This window comes from Piliocolobus tephrosceles, chromosome 15 (genome assembly GCF_002776525.5).
Source record: "Piliocolobus tephrosceles isolate RC106 chromosome 15, ASM277652v3, whole genome shotgun sequence".
Lineage (NCBI taxonomy): Eukaryota > Metazoa > Chordata > Mammalia > Primates > Cercopithecidae > Piliocolobus > Piliocolobus tephrosceles.
Genome location: NC_045448.1, coordinates 94,961,619 through 94,985,502, shown reverse-complemented (window position 1 = coordinate 94,985,502; position 23,884 = coordinate 94,961,619). Strand labels below are relative to the sequence as shown.

At 38.8% G+C, this 23,884-nt stretch overlaps 1 protein-coding gene across 4 annotated transcripts in view; it reads right to left on the bottom strand.

The window, feature by feature from the left end:
* Positions 1 to 23,884, bottom strand: part of NPHP1 (nephrocystin 1) — a 69,634-nt gene that overhangs the window by 13,600 nt on the left and 32,150 nt on the right. For 2 of the 4 annotated variants that reach the window (XR_004228488.1, XM_023190383.2), the window contains exons 9-16: positions 23,239 to 23,326; positions 21,793 to 21,887; positions 20,333 to 20,461; positions 10,003 to 10,077; positions 7,746 to 7,856; positions 6,571 to 6,653; positions 4,312 to 4,388; positions 3,361 to 3,460 (exon numbers count right to left, since the gene is read on the bottom strand). Coding sequence is in view for 3 of the 4 variants with exons in the window: in XM_023190383.2 (XP_023046151.1) it covers positions 3,361 to 3,460; positions 4,312 to 4,388; positions 6,571 to 6,653; positions 7,746 to 7,856; positions 10,003 to 10,077; positions 20,333 to 20,461; positions 21,793 to 21,887; positions 23,239 to 23,326 (758 nt within the window). In the remaining variant the exon portion in view is untranslated. The remainder of the gene's footprint in view (positions 1 to 3,360; positions 3,461 to 4,311; positions 4,389 to 6,570; positions 6,654 to 7,745; positions 7,857 to 10,002; positions 10,078 to 20,332; positions 20,462 to 21,792; positions 21,888 to 23,238; positions 23,327 to 23,884) is intronic. The other 2 variants (XM_023190384.2, XM_023190385.2) reach the window with 1 other exon arrangement.

Below are 23,884 nucleotides of genomic sequence, written 5' to 3'. Positions count from 1 at the left end.
CCTGTCTTGTTCTCCCGTCCACTGAAGGTTTCAGGTCAGGGGAAGAGAGGATGCTGAAATGGATCAGTCCTGCCTCAGTCTCCACCTCCAGGGTGCTCAGGCTCAGTGATGTCCAAAAGGGCACAGGCTGGTGCCTAGCCTCTTACCTTGAACCCACAGCACAGTCCCACCCCGCCCCCCGACTATGAAACCAAGTCGGGTTTCACGGTCCTCTGGTTTCACTGTCCCTGAGCTGGTTTCTGTGCAAGCCAGCCTGGAGTTGCACCAGCAGTGTGTCCCAACTCACATTTGAAATTCCCAGGAGTATATATTTTGGGGTCATGCAAAGTGGAGAGGCAATTTCAAGCCAGCACTCAAGTCTCTCTGTGGAAGAGCACACACCAAGATGAGGCAGAGGGAGGCCAGAGACAGGTGGAGGCTGTGCAGAGGTCCTGAAGAGTATACTTTTCCACTAGCAGGGAGAGTTCTGCTTTGAAATTATTTCACAAACATTTTTCGGGTGCCTATTCTGTACTGTAATGAAACAAATGATGCAGTCCTGAGGTATGGAGGACAAGGACACAGGACCTTTAAGAACTCAGCATACAGAAGAGCATTCACTGCTTAAGAAGAAGGGGCTGCCTTGCTAACTTCTGCACCACACAGTTCAATTTGATCTTGAGGTCATACAAAGTATCTGAAAACCAGTATTTGAGGCCAAAGAAACACTATTAAGAGCTGTACCTGAAAGACATGCATGGGAGTGCTTCCGGACTCTTGGAAGCTTATTAACAAGATGAGTAGTGGGGAGGCCAAAGATGCAGGAAGAATGGGGCCAAACAAGATTTGGCTTTTCTTTCACAAAGACTACTACTGTGCTGCCTTCTTTCTAATCTTGAAAAATCACAATTTTCCAAGGAAAGACTGGCCAAAAAAGAGGATTTACAGGCTCTATGAACATCCAAGGGGGAAAAAAGCTAAGAGAGTAAATACTACCCACAAACACATTATTAATGGCTATTGAAAGATTGAACTGTTAACACTATAATTATAAAATAAATTTCAGTAGTAGTGGTAAGAACAAGGGATATTTAAGCTAAGACTATGATCTGGAATGAGAAAAACCATTCAGAGGAGCATGCCAAGTCTTCGCTGACTTCCCTACTTCTTAATAATCTGTGAGCAATGGGCAGGTCATGGTGGGGCAGTTCAACTGCAACAGTCTCTGTCCCATGCCATGCTCTTCCTCCTCTCTCTTGTCCTCGTGCCTCCTCTGTGGAGCTCCTTTCCTCTGCATCTTCCCAGTCCTTCAAAGGTGATTTCAAATGTCCTGATTTTACCAGCTACACATCTTCATTTGAACAAATTTTATGATATAGCACCATCTACCTGGCTTTATATTTACATATATCTATATATAAGACAATTATAGTAGTAAATAATTATAGCTAACACTATTGTGTTAGTTACTATGTGCCACACACTGTAAATACTGGCTAAGTGTTTTATATGTTTTCTTTCCATTAAACCTCATTACAGCTTTATGGGGTTGATATTATTATGTCCATTTTAAAGATATAGACATTAAGACCCTGACAGAGATGTTAAATGACTAGTCTAGGAGGGTACTGAGTGAGAAACTGATAGATCTGAGATTTTATTAGTTTACAAACTCACCGAGGAAAAATGTAAATTTAAAACACCATGAGAAACCACTACTCTCATTTATTAGAATGGCCAAAACAGAAAAACTGATCATATCAAGTGCTGTCAAGAACATGGAGTAACTGGAACTCTCATACATTGCTAATGAAAGTGCAAAGTGGTACAGTCATTTTGAAAACAGTTTGGTAGCTTCTTATAAAGTTAAACTTCATACGTCCCAGTAATCTCACTCCTAGGCATTTATACGCATGACAGATGAAGACATATATCCACATGCAGAAAATTTGTATACAGATGTTTAAAGCAGTTTATTTATAATTGCCCAAACCTAGAAACAACCCAAATGCCCATCAACTTGTGAATGAATAAACACATTGTAGTATATCTATCAAAGGGAATTCAGATGCTCCTCAACTTATGGTGGGTTATGTCCCTAGAAACCCATCATAAATTGAAAATATCGTAAGTTGAAAATGATATCGTAAGTTGAAAATGCAATTAATACACCTAGCCTTTTCTTTTTTTTTTGAATCAGGGTCTCACTCTGTCATCCAGGCTGGGGTGCAGTGGCACCAACACAGCTCACTGCAGCCTCAACCTCTTGGGCTCGAGCAATCCTCCCACCTAAACCTCCCAAGTAGCTGGGACTACAGGTGTGCATCACCATACCCAGTTAATTTTTTTTTTTTTTTGGTACAGATGGAGTCTTGCCATGTTGCCCAGGCTGGTCTTGAACTCCTGGCCTCAAGCGATTCTACCATCTCGGCCTCCCAAAATGCTGCAATTATAGGTGTGAGCCACCATGCCCAGCCTACAACTAGCCTATTGAACATCAGAGCTTAGATAGGCCTACCTTAAACATGCTCGTAACACATTAACCTACAGTTGGGCAAAATCATCTAATACAAAGCCTATTTTGTAATATAGTATAAATATCTCATGTAATTCATTGAATCTGTACTGAAATATAGTGTCTACTGAATGGGTTTTGCTTTTGCACCATGGTAAAGTTGAAAAATCTTGAGTAAGTAAGGGACAGTCTGTACTATTTAGAACAAAAAGGAACAAACTACTGGCACATGCAATGGCATGGGTAAGTCTCAAATGCACTAGGCTAAGTGAAAGAAGCCAGACTCAAAAGGCTCCCGAGTGTTATGATTCCATTTGCATGACATTCTGGACAAAGCAAAACTGTTGGGAAAGAAAACAGGTGTGACTGCCTGAGGCTGGGGCTACAGAGCTGACTACAAAGGTGCATGAGATAACTTTTTAGAGTGAGGGAAAGTTCTCTATCTTGACTGCAGTGGTAATCACAGGACAGTATACATTTGTCAAAACACAAAGAACTATAAACTAAAAAGTAAATTTTGCTGCATGTAAATTATATCTCAATAAACTTGACATTAAAAAAAGTTCCCTAAGTTCCCTGAGAGGTAGAATCCCTGAAGGTAGACTAAATTGGTAAGCCCCATTTAGTCAAGTCTTCTATTTGCTAGTTAGCTGAAATGACAGATTTGGTTAGAAGAGCTAACTAGTAAATAGAAGAGTAAGCTAATTTCAGCTTTGTTACCCATTTCTCTTCTGACCTTTGGAGAATTGAAGAGGACAACTATTATAACAATAGATGACTAAATAGGAGGAGAAGCCAAAAGCAGAGATGGTCTCCAAGTGCTGAATGATCCCAAATTCACTGCACAGGTAAAAGCAGGTACTAACCTTAGTACATTTCTGGATCTTCTGTTCAAGGATCTCAGTTTCAGTAGAAGTTGAGGCTGCCTTCTCATTGCCATCATCTGGTAGAAAACACTGCCATGTGCTTTTAAGAAAATACAAAAATAACTCATGAAACTTTAAGTACTTGAGACAGTGAGTATAATAAAACAAGTATTTCATGAAAATATACCACCCAGTAGTGCTGAATTGAATGAAAGGCAAGAGTCACCCATATACCCTAAATGAGCTGAGAGACCTCCCTACGGGCCCAGGATTGTTTGCTAAATCAGATGAGTTACAGCATTACTGCTGCCAGATTACAAAGGAAAACAGCATATCTGACTCCAGGTAGAACCAGCTGCATCCCAGACCCCAAACTCCTTTCTGTTCCAAGAAGGCAGGAATAGCATTGTGAGGGCAGCGGAGGTGGCGTGTCCTGAATCACCAAACAAGTAGAGGGGTGACTGAGGAGTGGAAATGGAATTCCAAATCTGCCAGGCTCTGAGCCCCATGAGGCAATGACCATATCGGTCTTGCTCTTCATTCTCCCATTATCTAGCACAGTGCCTGGTTAATGAACATAGTAAAAGATGCTCAATATTTCTAGAGGGCAATTTGGCATGCCTATTAGTGTTTCAAATGTCTGCATCCTTTGACCTAGCGATAGCCAATCTCTGTATTAGTCACAAGTATCAGTTCAGTGGTCAGTGAAAACGAACTAATGCATTAGTTCTCATTCTTCATGATTTCATTCTTCATGATTTCTTAGAGTCTCATATGTGTTACCAAGAAAATAAGTACTTAAAAATGATTAAAATTTTTATATGAAATGACATATTTTTAAAAGAGTGAATCCAAGTAAAAAATGCTATGCTTATTAGAACGTAGTTACCTCTCGGATGCTTCTATTTGTTTACTCTTTAAGGAAAGGAAGACAACACATGAGAGCCATACCTCTTCTGGATACTGAAGGGTCCACGTCAACACCTTTTTCATAAGGAGTACCACCATTCAAGAAAAGCACATAAGTTCTATAAAAGAATAACATGCAATGACAGATAGAAGCTGTGGACATTTAGAAAACACTGGAGTCCGTAGTTAAATATTTTTTAGCACTAATATACTCACAGACATTTCATTTATGCCTCATTGGTAAATGAAAAGAATAACTGTTGATCCCTCCATGAGGTACTATCTGGGCTAATAAACAGTCTTTCTTCCTCATTATAAGCTGCAGAAAATTATCTTTCCTAACTATGCACTGTAGAAAATACATTTTTCCTTGAAAATGAGAAAAATTAATTCAAGTCATTAAAGTGTTCAGACCTTAATGACTTATGTTAATGACAAGTGATCGTTTTTTAATGTATTTTTCAAATGTGTTAAATCATTATTTGAAATGAGGCCACTATGAACTTATATTATTTTTAAAATATAAAAGTACTACGTATGTTGTTATAAAAAGTTTGAATGGCAGAGGAATGATAAGTGAAAAGTGAAAAAATCCCTCCCCATGCCTTCTTCTCTAGTTTGGTTAATCTCCTGCCTTATCTTTTTCTATGAAAATGCAAACAAATGTATAAACACGGTGAATTTCAAAACTAACACATGCTTCAAAACTAACATACTACATGCTTTTCTTTTGAAGTCACATACTAAGTGTAGAAAGAAGGTAAAAGAGCCCTTTAATTGTACTGCACCATCTTCTCAATTCTGCTCCTCAGAGGTAACTTCTGGGAACAGTTTTGCTTTGTTTTGTTTTTGCTTTTTTTGAGGCAGAATCTCGCTCTGTCACCCAGGCTAGAGTGTAGTGGCATGAAAACTGCTCACTGCAGTCTCAACCTCTTGGACTCAAGTAATCCTCCCAGCTCAGCCTCCTGAGTAGCTGGGATTACAGGCATGTGCCACCATGCTTGGCCAATTTTTTTATTTTTGTAGAGACAGGGTCTCACCATGTTGTCCAGGCTGGTCTCTAACTCCTAGGCTCAGGTGATCCTCCCGCCAAGGCCTCCCAAAGTGCTGAGATTGTAATCATTGTGAGTTACCTCACCTGGCCCACAAATAGTTTTTAATGAACAAAAGTGGAGTTGCAGTATTCAAAATATTCTGCAACTTTTTCCACATACTAATACACTGAAAATGTGTCTATACTAATACACAGAGCTCTACCTCATTTAAAAAAATAGCTGTGACTTCACTTTCAGAAAGATGGAATAGATAAACAATTCCTTATTTCTTCCACTAAGCACAACTAAAAACCCTGAGCATATTAAAAGACAAAAACAAAAAAGCAAATAACAATCATGAGAAACCTGGCACCCCGGGTAATGCACCCTCTAGGATGATGTCAAAGGACTTGTAGAGTCAAGACTACTACCTCTTCCCAGTGGCAACGAGGCCACATAAGGAGCATTATCTAAATTAATCCTCACAACAAGCCTTTGGAGTAGGAATTATTACAGTCTTCCAGATTAAAGATGGGTGAAATTCAGACTTGGAGATGTTAAGAAATCCACCTACAGTTACATGGGTAGAGCTGGGACTGGAGCCCAAAATTTTATAATCCAAATTTGGGATCTTAATCACCATCCTACTGCCTGCCCATTTGTGTCCCTTCTTGAATTTGTTTATATCCTAGATTTAGATCTTTCTTTTCCTCCATTTTAAAATATGGATTATCTTTTTCTCATTAATTTTTGAGAGTTCCTTTTATATTAGGGATAATGGTCTTCTAACTCTTCTGTACATACTGCAGTATTTGCTTCCAGTCTGCCTTTTGATCTTAAAGTTTAAATCATTTACCGTGGTTGCCACTATGATTTCAATGTCCCACCTACAGAGGAAGGGTAGAGACTCACAGAGGACCTCTGGACTCTGGACTTAAATTTCCCACTTTTTGGAGACAACTAGGCTCTATTTTCAGCATGGTGAAATGTGTTAATACCATAGGAAATTACTGAAAGAATATTCTCAGCAGACAGCTAGTGCAACCGTCTTTTAAACTACCTCTTCCCTAGGAGTCATTTCTTCCTCCTGAGGATGAGATTGTGCATGCTGTTTCCATACACTGCCTAAACAACACTAAAGTCAACATAAAAGGCCCTCTCCCCAAAAGTGATTGGCATGCTCACAGAACAAACCTGAGGTCTCTAGAGTCTAAAAAATGAATTGTTACAGAAGTATTCATTCGTTAGGAATACATAGCCAACTTACTTTGCTGGAATAGGAACTCCACCAGCATCAAAAAGTTGAAGAAACACCCAGCCACAACTTAACTCTCCTCTTTCTCCAGTCGACTAGAAAATAAGACAAGTATATGAAACTTAAGGTCTGAACTCGTCAAATTTATAAGCACATACCAAGTCCTTTTAAAGGAACAAAATAAGTATTCACCTTTAGAACTAAAAAGTTCTTCATAAGAAAACAAAATGAAACATAGTAGAGTCCCGTTTTGCCTGCAGGTCAGATATTAAAGGCAGTATATCAAGTGACAATCATATTTTGTCAAAATTGCTCGCGAAAATCCCTTAAACCAATGATGTGGCAACTGTTGCCACTGTCTCTTGACTGATATAAGCATTTTGTGGAGTGATCTCAAATCACATCAGTACTACATGGGATTATGAACCTTTGTTTCACTGACAGAATGCAGATATTAATCATTCAAGGGCTTTTCTGCTTGGAATTTTACCCCCACTGTCAGTTGCTAGAGGCCCCCAAGGCTTCCTTTGGGGGGCCTGCTCCTTTCCCCAGTCCTACCCCCTCCACAATACATATAGATGAATTTGCCTCAAACAAATGAATGGACAGTGTAATACCATTAATGTAACATCTCTATAATGCTCTCTGGGTTACCATGAGATCAAGTACCTATACTATACCTATCAAGCTATTATTAGTATGTGGAAACATTTAATTGCTAGCACAGAGCTGCACCCACTGGTTCAGTAGTTTATATGACATAAGTTAACCCAAATTCCTGGTGTTCGCTTTATAAAAGTCACTACTCTGCCAAGTCCCTTAATTAGAAACCTTAGCTACAAGGCTAAGTATACTCTGCTCCTGCAGGACAGAGGTGAACCATGGGACTGGGATGCCAGTGAGCATCTTTTATCACTTTCTGCAAAGTTCCATCCTTTTTGAATTTTTATTCTTTAAAAGCACTGGAGTTCACTCAAGCTATAAATGTGAATAAATACTCTTTTATTTGAAATGCTATGAAAACAAATCAGCACACATAAAATTAGAATCACTAGCATTCTCATTCCTCAAGGGATTAAAATTCTATTATACATAAAGACCCCAAGGATTTCTTTGTCAACAGACACATTTTTTAACCTTCCCTTTTAACTGATACATTAGAAAGCCTTATCTTTCAACAGACATACATTGCGAATATAAGAAATTCCAAGTTCAAATAATATTCCAATATCTGGAGATGCAGAATTGGACCTGATAAAGCAATCACCATCAAGCAAACAAGGCAAGATGCGACTAACCTGAAATGATAAAGAAATTACAGTTATTGATAAAAATAAAAAAGGGGAGGAAAGGGGTTTGACATGGTTTGAATAAATGTCCCCACCAAATTTCATGTTGAATTGTAATCACAATGTTGAAGGTGAGGTCTGGTGGGAGGTGTCTGGGTCACGGGGGCAGATCCCTCATGGTTTGGTACTGTCCTCACCATAGTGAGTTTGTTCTTAGGAGATCAGTTTTTTTAAGTGTGTGGCACCTCCTTCCTCCTTCTTGCTCTTGCACTGTCACGTGAGATGCCTGCTCCCCCTTCACCTTCTGCCATGATTGGAAGCTTCCTGAGGCCTCCCTAGAAGCTGAGCACATGCCTGCACCATGCTTCCTGTACTGTCTGCAGAACCATGAGCCAATTAAACCTCTTTTCTTTATAAATTAACCAGCCTGAAGCATTTCTTTATAGTAATGCAAGAACGGCTTAACCAGGGTTTCAGCCCTATTTGTTAGTAAATAATTTATGCCTTTGCATTATAATAAAAGTCTTAAGAAAACAAAAAGCAGATGGACTGAATTCATCTGTGCCAGTTATTATAAATTTTAAAAATTTAACTTCTCTTTTAAAGGCAAAATATCTTTACCTTCGCTTATCCTTTGCTTAGAGTAGAGGCTAATAGTACTGTGCCTAGGTCTCCAGAGGTGTTACAAATAATAGTTTATAGACATTATAAGATATTTATATCAACCACTGTTCTTTGTAAACAGAACAAAAATTCAAGACTTACTACACATATTTGCTCAACTTTCCTGATGTGTGCCTTCTGAATTTTCATTTCTCTTCTCTTTTGCTCATTCAATTCCCTTTCCCCAGACAACCGTATCCCTCCCTTCTTGCCTGTAAAATCTATCCATCCTTCAAGATCTAGTTTCTCTTCTAGAAAATTTTCCCTGAGCCAAAGGACTAGAATTAACTTTACCCTCCTGTGTGCTTCCAAAGCACCTGGAGCTCCAAAACCATTACAATCTGCCTGAGTGGTAGTTACCAACAGGACTCACCCCACATGGCTACTCTGATTAAATAAGGTAATGTACATAAGAGCCTGGCACAGGGCCTACACACAGTTAGGGTTCCAAAAATAGATGGCATTGTTTTTCTTCATGTATGTATTTTCCCCTACTAATTTTGCTGGAATAAGAACTCCACTGGCATGAAAATGTTTCCATATGCCTAGGAAAAAATGCTTGCATGTAATAGATATTTAATTTCATTCAACAGAATAACACATACTCCCAACAGTTCTTCTTTCTACCCCAGGAAAAATATTTAAAAATTCTACCCTGAATATTTAACATACACAGAGATGTAATAACAGAATTGTGAAGTACTGTGCCAAAAGAGAAGCTGTGCTTCTTACCAGAGGAAGGGTGCTAAGAAGATCAAGATGGAGTTTTAGGAGGTGTGCTCTCAACAAGTGTGGACAGGCACAGCACACAATTGAGGTGGCTGGCCTCATCCACACCCTGAGTCCTCTCATTGGACCTCCATCTTGCCTTAAGATCTTTTGATGCAATAAGAGGGAAGTAACTAAGGGTTTTTAGGATGCAGTTATACAAGGGAGTTAGCTGTGGGAAGGAAGTAAATACTGAATTAATGAGACCTTGGAGGTAAGACGAAAGTATGTAAAATAAAATATAGACAATTGATATTATAAAAACAACACGAAGACATCTTTGTCCTCCCTACATCTATGCAATGCTGACTTAGTGGTTTAAACACACCTAACGCCATTCCAGTCTTGACAGTATGTGGGTGTAATGTAGCAGTCCCTTAGGCGTCATCCCTGACATTATCTGAAGAAAGCACAGCTTTTATTAGCACAGTTGGAAGATTTCATCTTTGAAAAACACCCCACTTCCTAAATGTTATCTTTATGTTTTCATTTTTCATCAAACGAGAATTTTCTAAAAATGAACCCTGAAACTGATTGAATGGGATGATTCATAGGAATTATAACATCGGTGAGTCAGAAACATGAGTAATTTTTATCAATGTCCTCAAAGAACACCAAATATAAAGATTTTTATCTGTCCCCACATATTCTGTGCTATTTATAGAAATATGAATATGTTCTACTTTGAAATGCACTCACTCCACTCATTCAGCAGATTACTTACCTGGGAAGAAAAGGTCCATGTTTTGGGCTTTGTAGACTGCCATGTGGCTCTGACTGTATGAATGTTGCTCAGAACCTGAAATGAGATTTTCCCTTTTGAAATCATGTAAAAAGCTCTTTGAAACATCACCACTTCCATGTCCCAAAGAGTTAACAGTGGCTACACTGAGTGAGGAAGATGGCAAGGGGAGAACTTTCATTTTTTACTTCATGCAATTCTGTAATGTTTTTCTTTTTATATCAGGTATGACATAAATGAAATTAGAGTTGGACTCCTATGCTAGTAACAAATTATATTAAGTGAATTCCTTAATATCTAAGATAGGTTTACCAGAAAAGTAATAGAAATTTTGGGTAAAAATGGCTTTTTATTTATCTTATTTATTTACTTGTTTACAGAGGGAGTCTTGCTCTGTTGCCTAGGCTGGAATGCAGTGGCATGATCCTGGCTCACTGCAACCTCCGCCTCCCAGGTACAAGCCATTCTCCTGCCTCAGCCTCCCAAGTAGTTGAGATTACAGGTCCCTGTCACCACGCCCAGCTAATTTTTGTAGCTTTAGTAGAGATGGGCTTTCACCATGTTGGTCAGGATGGTCTCGAACTCCTGACCTGAGGTGATTTGCCTGCCTCGGTCTCCCAAAGTGCTGGGATTATAGGCATTAGCCATCGCACCCAGCAAAAAAAATGGTCTTTTAAAAGAAAAGATGTGACCTGGTTGAGCACAGTGGCTCACGACTGTAATCCCAGCACTTTGGGAGGTTGAGGCAGGCAAATCACCTCTCAGGTCAGGAGTTTGAGACCAGCCTGGCCAACATGATGAAACCCTGTCTCTACTAAAAATACAAAAATCAGCTGGGCATGGTGGTGTGCACCTGTAATTTCAGCTACTCGGGAGGCTGAGGCATGAGAAGCCCTGGAACCTGGGAGACAGAGGTTGCAGTGAGCTGGTACCACACCACTACACTCCACCTGGGCAATGGAGCGAGATTCAATCTCAAGAAAAAGAAAACAAACATGTGACCCATATAAGCATTTCATAGGCAGTTCATTTACTCTGTCTCTAAGACAGATAATCCTAAGAGTTCTGGTACAGTTACATTTTTTTCCTCAAGATCTCTAGGCCCATAAATTATATTTTTCTTGAAATTCAATCTCTTATAAAATGTTCTATGCAAGAAGTGCACCATAAAATTTATATAAAACAATGAAACACAATGGGAGCAAAAACTTTATGGAATGAAGAATTCAAATGCTAAAATGCTATGGCCAAAATTGACATTTTCCAAAGGAATGGATAATAGATAATTTTTATTTTAGATGAAAATATTCTAGTATAATACTTCCAAAACAAAGCTTTAAAATAATAATTTAAAATAATCCCAAATGTGTTACATTAGGTCAAATTCAACTCACTGTATTCCACATCCCCAGCAGTAGGAATATAGGAGTATTTTATGGGCAGCTGAATTGTCTTCCACGTTAATAAAATCCCACTTCCTTCAATTACCAATATATATTTGTTTAAACTTTTCCTGAAATTATGTATATTTACCACCCGGACTCTTGGAATACAAACTCCTTGTAATTACTACCTTGTGATTACTGTAAGACAGAATATTATTTATTCTAAGGTTCTTCTTAGTTTTTCAAGAAATGTTTTCTACTTCTAATGGCCAAGAAGTCCTTTGCTATAACCAAAATTGAAATCCTATACTATCTCTGCTTTTATTTTTTCAATTGGGAGAATCCTAATTTTGAAGTTCAGAATCAAAAATAACTTCTTCTGTTTGATAATTTTATATCTTTCTTGACATATTGACTCTAAGAACTAAAAAGGACTTAGTCCAACCATCTCATTATGCATTTCAGAAAACTGCAGCCATAGAGGGTGAATGACTGGCTTAGAATCACACTGTTTTCTGTACAAAACCAGACCCAAATAATGAAGAAATGAAGAGTCAAAATAATTTAGAGATATTTTGTTCAGGAAACTGCATTAAAAACACAAGAGGGGCTAGGTGCAGTGGCTCGTGCCTATAGTCTTAACTACTTGAGAGGCAGGGAGATTGCTTGAGCTCAGGAGTTTGGGACCAGCTTAGGCAGCATCGTGAAACCTTGTCTCTATTTTTTTTTTTTTTAAAGAATGTACAAGAACTTCTCAACCAGTTTATGCTTCAACATAGCCATTCTGCTCCATATATGAAGCAATGAAGCAGTGATAGTTAAAAAGACAGAGTAATACCCAAAAGTAAGATGAATATGTCAATGGACCACAAATAGAAGATAGAAGAGTAAGGTGAGACTAAAACCAGGGGTTTCCTGGGCTCTGAGTCCAGAAGGGGCAGGTGGTAGCAAGGGGCTGGATTTGTATGTTATATAAGCTGAAGGTACTCACTCCATAATAGAGAAATAGATATTGCTTTACTGCTGCTGGAAGCCAGTAGGGTTTAAAAAAAAAAAAAAAAAGTTGCCCCTCCTTCTCATAAAAAGTAGTGAGCCTAAGCAAGTAGGAGGACAAAGACATAGCCATGACACCAGGATAAGAACCATGTCAACAAGTGGGCCTTTTAATGGATCAGTGACATATCTGACATCATCTTAGATCAAGAACTCTAACCTCTACTTCAAGATCTGGTTCTGAACTGGGGTTGGGAGAGGCGGGTGAGGTACTGTTAATAAAAACCACAACACTACTAGATAGAGGGAAAAGGCACTGGAAGAAATAATTGGAGTTGCAAAGGTATTTGAGAAAATAATGGCTGAAAAAAAATCCCCAAATTTGGTAAAAGACATAAACCTATAGAATGAAGAAGCTGAGCAAACCCCAAGCAGGGTAAACCGAAGAAATTTACGCCAGATACACCATAAACTTCTGAAAACTGAACATAATGAAAACACCTTGAAAACAGTAAGAAACAACATTTAGGTTAGCCAACAGGAAAAAAAAACTATTTGAATGATGATGAATTTCTCATTAGAAGCCACAGAGAACAGAAAGAAATGACACACTAGTTTTCAAGTGTCAAACAAAAATAACTGTCAACTCAGAATTCTCTATCTAATTAAAATATCCTTTTGGAATGAAGAGGAAACAGGGACAACCTCAGATAAAGTCTAAAAATCTGTCACCAGCAGACCTACCCTAAAAGAATGGTTAAAAGAGATTCTCTAAATAGGACATGATAAAAAGAAGACTCTTAGAACATCAGGAAGAAAGAATAAACAACGGAAATAGTAAAAATATAGGTAGATATTATGGATCTTCTTTCAGGTTTTCCAAATTATGTTTGGTGCTATGTGATAAGATTCTCAATGTATGTAGAGGAAATATTTAAGACAACTATATTACAAGCTAGGGAAGATAAAGAACTAAAGGAAGGTAAGGTTTATACATCACTCCAACTGGAATGTTAACACTAGTAGACTGCGGTAAGTTATGCATGTATAAAATTAATACCTAGAGCAACCACTAAGGAATCTAGCCAAAAAGATACACTCATCAACACTACAGATAATTCAGAATGGAGTTGGAAAAAATGTTCAAGTCGGGCAGGTGTGGCGGCTCACAATTGTAATCTCAGCACTTTGGGAGGCCGAGGCAGGTGGATTACCTGAGGTCAGTAGTTCAAGACTAGCCCGGCCAACACGGTGAAACCCCATCTCTACTAAAAATACAAAAAATTAGCTGTGTGTGGTAGCAAGTGCCTGTAATCTCAGCGACTAGAGAGGGTGAGGCAGGAGAAGTGCTTAAACCCAGGAGGCAGAGGTTGCTATGAGCTGAGATTGCGCCACTGCACTCCAGCCTGGGTGACAAAAGCAAAACTCCATCTCAAAAAAAAAAAAAAAATGCTCAAGTAACACTCAGGAAGTGATAGGTTTGGCTGTATCCCCACCCAAATCTCATCTTGAATTGTAACTCCCACAATTCTCACATGACATGGGAGAAATCAGTGGGGGTGACTGAATTATGGGGATGGGTCTTTCCTGCACTGTTCTCGTGATAGTGAATGACTCTCACAAGATCTGATGATCTTAAAACTGGGAGTTTTCCCTGCACAAGCTCTCTTGTCTGCCACCATATGAGATGTGCCATTCACCTTCCACCATGATTGTGAGGCCTCCTCAGATACATGGAACTGTAAGTCCAATAAACCTCTTGCTTTTGTAAATTGCCCAGACTCAGGTATGTCTTTATCAGCAGTATGAGAATGAACTAATACAGTAAATTGGTACCAGGAGTAGGGTGTTGGTGAAAAGATACCCAAAAATGTGGAAGCAACTTTGGAACTGGGTAACAGGCAGAGGCTGGAACAGTTTGGAGGGCTCAGAAGAAGACAGGAAAATGTGGGAAAGTTTGGAATCTCCTAGAGATTTGTTGAATGGCTTTTTGACAAAAATGCTAATAGTGATATGAACAATAAGGTCCAGGCTGAGGTAGACTCCAACGGAGATGAGGAACTTGTTGGGCACTGGAGAAAAGGTGACTCTTGTTATGTTTTAGTGAAGAGACCGGTGGCATTTTGCCCCTGCCCTAGAGATCTGTAGAACTTTGAACTTGAGAGAGATGATTTAGGGTATCTGTTGGAAGAAATTTCTAAGCAGCAAAGCACTCAAGAGATGACTTGGGTGCTGTTAAAGCATTCAGTTTCATAAGAGAAGTGGAGCATAGAAAGGTTTGGAAAGTTTGCAGCCTGACAATGCGATAGAAAAGAAAATCACATTTTCTGAGGAGAAATTCAAGCTGGCTGCAGAAATTTGCATAGGTAACGAGGAGCCAAATGTTACTCTCCAAGACAATGTGAAAAATGTCTCCAGAGGATGTCAGAGGTCTTCACAGCAGCCCCTCCCATCACAGGCCAGGAGGCCTAGGAGGCAAAAAGGGTTTCATGGCCCAGGCCCAGGGTCCTCATGCTGTGTGTAGTCTAGGGACTTGGTGCCCTACGTCCCAGCCACTCCAGCTGTGACTAAAAGCAGCCAAGATACAGCTCAGTCTGTGGCTTCAGAGGGTGCAAGCCCCAACCCTTGGCAGCTTCCATGTGGTGTTGAGCCTTCAGGTGCCCAGAAGTTAAGAATTGAGGTTTGGGAACCTCCACCTTGATTTCAAGAGGATGTATGATATGTCTGAATGTCAAGGCATAAGTTTGCTGCAGGGGTGGGGCTCTCATGGAGAACCTCTGCTAGGGCAGTGTGAAAGGAAAATGTGGTGTTGGAGCCCCCTCACACAGAGTCCCTACTGGGGCACCACCTAGTGGAGCTGTGAGAAGAGGGCCACTGTCCTCCAGACCCCAGAACAGTAGCGCCACCGACAGCTTGCACCATGCTGCTGCAAAAGCCGTAGACACTCAGTGCCAGTCCATGAAAGCAGCCAGGAGTGGGATTATACCCTGCAAAACAACAGGGGCTGAGCTGCCCAAGACCATGTGAACCCACCTCTTACATCAGTGTGACCTGGATGTGAGACATAGAGTCAAAGAAGATCATTTTGGAGCTTTAAGATTTGACTGTCTGGCAGGATTTCGGACTTGCATGGGGCCTGCTGCCCCTTTGTTTTGGCCAGTTTATCCCATTTGGAATGGCTGCATTTACCCAATGCCTGTACCTCCATTGTATCTGGAAAGTAACTAGCTTGCTTTTGATTTTACAGGCTCATAGGCAGAACGGACTTGCCTTGTCTTAGCTGAGATGTTGGGACTGTGAACTTTGAGTTAATACTGAAATGAGTTAAGACTTTGGGGGACTGTTGAGAAGGTATGATAGGTTTTGAAATGTGAGGACACGAGATTTGGGAGGGACCAGGGGAGCAATGATATGGTTTGGCTGTGTCCCCACGCAGATCTCATCTTGACTTGTAACTCCCTCAATTCTCACATGTCATGGGAGGAAACCAGTAGGAGGTGACTGAATTATGGGGGCAGGTCGGCAGGTCTTTCCTTTTTTTTTTTTTTTTTGAGACAGAGTCTCGGTCTGTAGCCCTGTAGCCCAGGCTGGAGTGTAGTGACGTGATCTTGGCTCACTGCAACCTCCACCTCCTGGGTCCCGGTTCAAGCAATTCTCCTGCCTCAGCCTCCTGAGTAGCTGGGATTATAGGCACATGCCACCATGGGGGCAGGTCTTTCTTGCACTGTTCTCATGATGATGAATGACTCTCATGAGATCTGATGGTTTTAAAAATGGGAGCTTTCCCTGCACAAGCTCTCTTCTCTTGTCTGCCGCCATGTGAGATGTGCCTTTCACCTTCTGCCATGACTGTGAGACCTCCTCAGCCATGTGGAACTGTAAGTCCAATAAATCTTTCTTTTGTAAATCGCCCTGTCTTAGGTACGTCTTTATCAGCAGTGCGAGAACAAACTAATACAGAAAGATAGAAGAAAGAAAAGAGACAAAAAAGACAGAAAACAAAGAGAAAAAAAATAAATCAGTAGACTAAAGATTTGAGGCTCCTCTCCACTGTCTGCCTGCTTCTGAATGCTCTGCAGTGCCTTCAGGTAGTTGCTTTTTATTTTGCCCAGAGTTTACAGCTGCTATCTCTGGGTGGGGTGGTCCAATAGGAGCTGACTCAAACATTACTGGAAGTTGTGTCTCATTAGTTAGTTTTAGCAATAATGCCTTTGGTTTGTGTGTGTGTGTGTGTGTGTGTGTGTGTGTGTGTGTGTGTATGCATGTTTTGGTTTTTGGTTTTTTTTTTTTTTTTGACACAGAGTCTCACTCTGTCGCCAGGCTGGAGTGCAGTGGTGCAATCTTGGCTCACTGTAACCTCTGCCTCCTGGGTGCAAGTGATTCTCCTGCCTCAGCCTCCCAAGTAGCCGGGACTACAGGTACACACTACCACGTCCAGCTAATTTTTGTATTTTCAGTAGAGATGGGGTTCCATAATGTTGGCCAGGATGGTCTCAATCTCTTGACCTTGTGCTCTGCCTGCCTCGGCCTCCCAAAGTGCCGGGATTATAGGCGTGAGCCACCGCGCCCAGCCCAATGCTTTTTATTCATAACTAGGTTTAGATTTAGAAGCACTCCTACATAAGCAGCACGAGTATCTGTGCAGCTATTAAATATGTTCCATAACTCTCAATTTGGAAATCTCACATAAATTTCTTTCATAAAGTAAATTTCATTATTTTGATATATTATTCAAAATAAAATTCCATTTCTTTTTATGTTCTTATATAAGAGAACACGGAGAGGTACAGGAAAACGTATCAAACCAGATGTATGAAAGAGAAGGCAGTTCAGCTCTTGGTCACTGAGGACACCTACTGGCTCCTTTGTGGCAGTGATTTTGTGCAGAAAGTATTATAGAAGTGAGGGAGGATCACCATCATAAGTTCATTTATTTACCCCAAGTTCAGATGAAATAGAGGCACTTTCTTCATGCTGGTGCTTTGCAGTATACTCAGCCTGAGCAAAACCAAGTTCATGTCAACTCCTCCAAACCTGGTCCTCCTTCCAGTGTTCCCCATCTCATTGAATGTTGCCACCATCCATACAGATGCGGAAGTCAGAGACTAGGTATCATGCCTATATCTCACTCCCCCTCTTTCCTGCATATCCAATCCATCACCAAGCGTTGTTGATTTTTACTCCCAAATATCTTTATCCACATCTCTCATCTCCACCTCTACCTCTCTAAGTTAACATCACCACCTCTCATCCAGACACTCTTTGAAAGCACCTACTATGTTCTTTCTATGTATTACATCATTCTGATAACTTCCCTTACATTAACTCATTCAATCTCACATTGACCGTTATCAGCTCAAGCAGCACTGTCTTCTCAGGAAGGAGCTTTGACTGTAGATTTGAGAATTCTTTTCTAATGTAAGCATCTAGTGCTCTAAATGTCCCTCTAAGCAATGCTTTAGCTAACATCCCACAAATTATATGTTGCATTTTCATTTTTTGTTCATTTCAAAATATTTTCCAATTTCCCACGAAATTTGCTTTTAACCCTTTGATTATTTAGACGAATTTAAATTTCCAAGTATTTAAGTATTTTTCCATTTATTTTTCTGTTACTGATTTCAAATTTAATTCCATGTGATCAAGGACTGTATATTATATGATTCCAATTCTTTCAAATTTGTCTAGGTTTGTTTTCTGACCCAGGACTGTCTATCTTGGTGATTATTCCATATGTACTTAAAAGAATGTGTATTTTACTATTTTGAGGTGAAGTGTTATGTGAATATCAATCTAATCCAGTTTGTTGATATGTTATACAGTTCTCTTACATTCTTACTAATTTTCTGTCTGCTTGTCCTATATTACCAAGAGAGAAGTGTTAAATTCTCCAACTATAATGGAAGCCCCAACTATAATTATGACTTTGCCGATTTCTCTTTTCAGTTCTAACCATTTTTATTTCATGTACGTTAAATTTCAGATGTTAGGTATGTACCAACTTATGATTACTATGTCTTCTTGGTGAACCATCTCTTTTATCGCCATGTAGTGCCTAAAGTCTACTTTGTCTGATATTAATATCTTTTGAATGGTATATCTTTTCCCATCCTTTTCTCTTAAGCCACCTACAGCATAATATTTAAGGTGGGCTTCTTATATGTAACATATAGGTCGGTCTCTCTCACTGTGGTTTTCAGTTGCATTTCCCTGATGGCTTCTTACATGTTGAGTATCTTTTTTTACTTCTAGTGGTTTTTGATACTTCTTTTTTGAAAAGGCTATTCAAGTCTTTTGTCCCTTTAGAAAACTGAGTTATCTTTTTATTTTTTGGATATCTTTGACCTGTTCCTCGTCTTAGGAAACAAGTGTTCAGTATTTCACTGTTAAGTATGATAATGCTAGTTTTAGGTTTTTTCTTGTTGCATTTTACCAATTTGAGGAATCTCCCTTCTATTCCTAGTTTGTAGAGAATTTTTCAAAAATTATTAATGGGTGTTGAAATTTGTCAAATGCTTTTTCCATATCTCTTAAGATGATCATATGATTTTTCTTATGGCAAATTATAATGATTGATTTTCAAATGTTAAATGTACATTTGAATTTCTGAAATAAACCCCAATTGGTCATGATATAATGTTCTTTTTATATATTGCTAGATTCAATTTAATACTATTTTGTTTAGAATTTTACTTTCTATATTTATGAAGGATACTATCTGGTAATTTTCCTTTCTTGTAATGTCTTGTCGTATTTTGGGGTCATGTTTTTTCTGGCCTTATGAAATAAGTTGGGAAGCATTTCTCCTTCATCTGCTCCTTAGAAGAATTTGTATCAGATTGGTATTATTTTTCCTTTAAATGTTTGAAGAGATTCACAAGTGAAACCACCTAGGCCTGAAGTTTTCTAGTTTTCTTTGTGGGAAGATTTTTTTTAAGTTATAGGTTTAATTTCTTTTTTTTTTTTTTTTTTTTTTTTTGAGACGGAGTCTCGCTCTATCGCCCAGGCTGGAGTGCAGTGGCCGGATCTCAGCTCACTGCAAGCTCCGCCTCCCAGGTTTATGCCATTCTCCTGCCTCAGCCTCCCAAGTAGCTGGGACTACAGGCGCCCGCCACCTCGCCCGGCTAGTTTTTTGTATTTTTTAGTAGAGACGGGGTTTCACGGTGTTAGCCAGGATGGTCTCAATCTCCTGACCTCGTGATCCACCCGTCTCGGCCTCCCAAAGTGCTGGGATTACAGGCTTGAGCCACTGCACCCGGCCGGTTTAATTTCTTTAACTAAGGTTATTCACAGTTTCTATTTCTTCTTATGCCAGTTTCAGTAAATTACGGTTCTCCAGGAATTTATTTATTTCATCAATGTTATCAAATTTACTGGTATAAAGCTGTTTATAATATCTCCTTATTGGCCTCTTAATGTATGAAGGATCTGTGATAATGTCTCTATTTCCATATCAGATATTAATAGTTTGTTTTCTTTTACTTTTTAAAAAATCTTGATAGTCTCACTATGCATCTTTCAGTTTATTAATGTTTTCAAAGAATCAACTTTTGTCTTTTTTTAAATTTTCTCTTTGGTTAATCTGTTTTCTATTTCATTAATTTCTACTCTTATCTGTATTATTTCCTACTTTCTTCAGGTTTAATTCACTCTTCTTTTTCTAGCCTCTTGATTTGCTAGTTTAGATCACTGACTTTAAATCTTTTATCTTTTTTTCTAATATATGCAATTAAAACTATAAATTTCCATCTAAGTACTGTTTAACCTGTATCTCATTTAAAAAATGAATTTTTTAAAGAGTCATTCAAACTTTTCTTTGGTACTAGGTAAAAAATACTCTCTTAGGAATTGGGGAGAAGTTGAATGGAAAGGAATCTAAGGAAATGTTTCTCCATAATCCTAGTATGAATTGATTTACTTCTCAGTAAGCTTACCTTATTACCATCAAATAGACAGAGGCGTACATGTCTGCTGAGAACCTGTATGCTCATTCCTGGAAGAGGAATCATTTTACAGCTCCATAATGTCAGAATCAATGAAATACGACTTGGTCTTGATCTAATCTAAAAGAAAAATTAGTTATAAAAAAGTTTATTTTTATGATTTCTAACACAAATCTGTCTTTTGTAAATTTAGCTTACGAAAATGTATACAGAATTTTTAAAAAAGAAAAAAATTTACACATATACAATAAAAATGTCAATACTCTGTTCATTGAAAATTAAAATCAGTCATTTTAGATAAAGTTTTCATAGAGTTACATTTGAAATATTTGCATTTTTCTTAAATACTTAAAAACTGTGATGAAAGGAACAACAAATATTAGCAGGTAAAATGTATATGATCTGACTATAGAATCACTGTATTCCAGTCCCCAGGTTCACTCCCACAGAATGTGGGTAAGTGCAGAAGGCTAACACAGCATAAAACCAATGCCACCTGGTATTAAGATTATCCCACTATTTTTTATTCCAAGCAATTATCTACATTGTTCCTTAGTTTCTTAATAGGTGTTTTAACAGAGAGAAAGCACTATTTGATATATTTATTAAGATCTACTTCATAGGTATAATTCAGATTATGAGTAAATAAATTGGCATTCTGATTTTTTATCTTTTAAGAACAGCTTCAATTAGTTAAACTTTACATTTTGCTTTATAGTCATAAGCCTTTTCATTTACATAACTTAGACTGGGACTGGTGGCTCACACTTGTAATCCTAGCACTTTGGGAGGGAGAGGAGGGCAGATTGCTTGAGCTCAGGAGTTTGAGACCAGCCTGGCAACGAGGCAAAACCCCATCTTTACCAAAAATACAAAAATTACCTGGGCATGGTGGTGTAGGCCGGTGGCCCCAGCTACTCAGGAGGCTGAAGTGGGAGGGTCGCTTGAGCCCAGGAGTTTGAGGTTACAGTGAGCCATGATCATACCACTGTACTCCAGCCTGGGTGACAGAGGGAGACCTGTCTCAAAAATACTACTACTACTGCTACTACTATAAATGATAATACTGGCTAACATCTACTGAGTTCTTTTCATATGCCAGGCATTATTCAAAACCCTTCACACACATAATTTTCAAAATAACTCTATGTTGGAAGCATTACTATTACTTCATTTTTACAGATGAAGAAATTGAGGCAAAGAGTGATTAAGACAGAAACCTAGTATTATTTCCTTTCTAACAATGAGAGAAGAATGCAATGGAAAAGAGAAACAAGATAAAGTCAAGGTAGCAAGTCCGAATTCTGCCTTAGTTATAAAAATATCACTATTTCATAGAGAATCAATGTTTTTTGTTTTTCATAATGCATTAGTCAATTAACATGTTGTCTACTTGCAACCATGACAAAATCTGGAAGAGTTACAGTTTTACTGATAGTAACTATACTTACAGTGCCTTCTGCAGCATCCCACATCAGATCTCTGAAGGCCAGTTGGGAAGGCATGAGCTCTGGTTGTAGGAAGTAACTTGCTCGAAATTGATTCCCTGAAAAAATCATTTTTTCTTAATTTTCTTACAAAGAAAGAAACTCAAAATCAAAAATCCGTAATGTTATGCTATGAACTAGAGTACAGGCACTTCCAAAATGCCACGCTGCTTACTAAGAACTTGTTTTCCAAAACAGAAGCACCAATATAGATTTATGCATAAAAACAACAGTATGAAACTTACAGTTACAAACACATAAAAGATCATCTTAAAGTACCTTTAAGAAAGACTTTTAGGCCAATAATATGCCCCATGATGATAATGATTTATTCAAATATTTCTGTAAAATGCAGAAATCTGTAAGCACTTTTTGGAGACTTCAGAAAAAATACAGTCATTAGTTTTACTTCTTAACACAATAGCATTTTATGCTCTTCTTCCATGCTTTAGTCATGAATAATACTTATTATAACACCATTTATCCATTCAAGAAATAATTTTTGAGTTTCTACTCTTGCCAGATACTACACCAGGTTCTAGATATACAAAGATAAATCAGAGATATGTCCCCTGTCCTCCATAGTTTACAGTTGAATGGGAGAAAATTTTTTTTTTAGAAAATAAGTAGACAAGCAAATACATAAAATAATTATTAGAGGACTTAGAGCTATAAAGGTGTTCACATGAATGGGAGTAGGGGAAACCCACATTACTCAAGGAAGGCATCTCTGGGAAGGCAGAATTTACCCTGAGACCTGAAGGATGAAAAGATGGGAATTTAGGGAGTGCTGCGAAGAACCTTCCCAGCAGAGGCAACCTCAAAGCAGCCCTTCCATGACAACTCAACAACTCAGGGTATACAGGACACTCCTTGTCCCCCAGCATGATTCCTCTTTAAAATGAGCTTATAGACAAAAGTTGCCAAGTACAGGGAAAGCCAAGAATGAGTAAGGAAAATGAAAATTCCAAATGGAGATAATTCTTTGGAAAAGTCTTGCTTGGAAGAATATCAGAGAAAAGGAGGTTTTGGCTAGAATTGGATAGGATTAAAGGGGCTGATCCTTAAAGGTGGGAGGAATTAGGTGTGCTGATATCACAGATAAGGGAATGAACCAGTGAGGGGAAGGTGGGTCAGCTAAAGACACAGGAAAGGACTGAAAATTAAAGGAGTCACATTTTTTAAAAAAAGAAAGCGGCTGGAATCCAGAGCACTTGTAAACACGCTGGCCTCTGATAGGATCAGGGATCTTTCCTCACTGTCATGGGAAAGATGAGGAAAAGATGAGCACCAAAGAGATGTGACACTCAACATCTTCTTCAACAATGTGTTTTGCCTGTGATAGAAAAATTAGACGTGGATCTTGACTGCTTTGCTGAAAGAGTGCAGTGGCTGATAGGCACATGTTACCTTCCTCCAGAAGCTGCGAGAGTGTGGAAGGCCTGAACCCTGCAGGAATAGCTCCCATCGTGGTTAACACATCAACAGTGTTTATCTGCTGAAGATAGTAACATCAAAATGGATTTGTTTTCAGTCATGTTTCCGCATCTCTATAATACTTTCTCTTTATTACTAGAGTAACTATAACCCAAAAAAGAAAAATATAAACATACAGACTTTAGTGGAGGAATAATACGACTTGGCTCCAAATTCCTGAGAGGATGCCATCACAGCACCCTGGCCTCTCCTAAGGACCTAAGCCCCATACCGTGCCCAGTGTGCAGAGCTCTGTGTTCCCGAGCAGCTGCTTCAAGTACACCCTTATCAAAATGTCCCTGCTCCTGTCCTGCTCCACCCTGCGCTTCCATTTCACAGGTAAGTTAATGTCTACTGGCAAATCATACACACGGAAGAATTAATGGATTCTTTTCGTGTACACATAACACACAACTCATAGACACACACCCTCACACATACAACCATGTACTTATACGTAATAAGTAAAGAAAAAGGTCAGGAAGGATACTTACTAAATTGTTAATAGTGATTACTTATGAGTTTGAGGAGAATTTTCATTTGGCTACGTAATTTTTTTTTTTTTTTTTTTTTTTTTTTT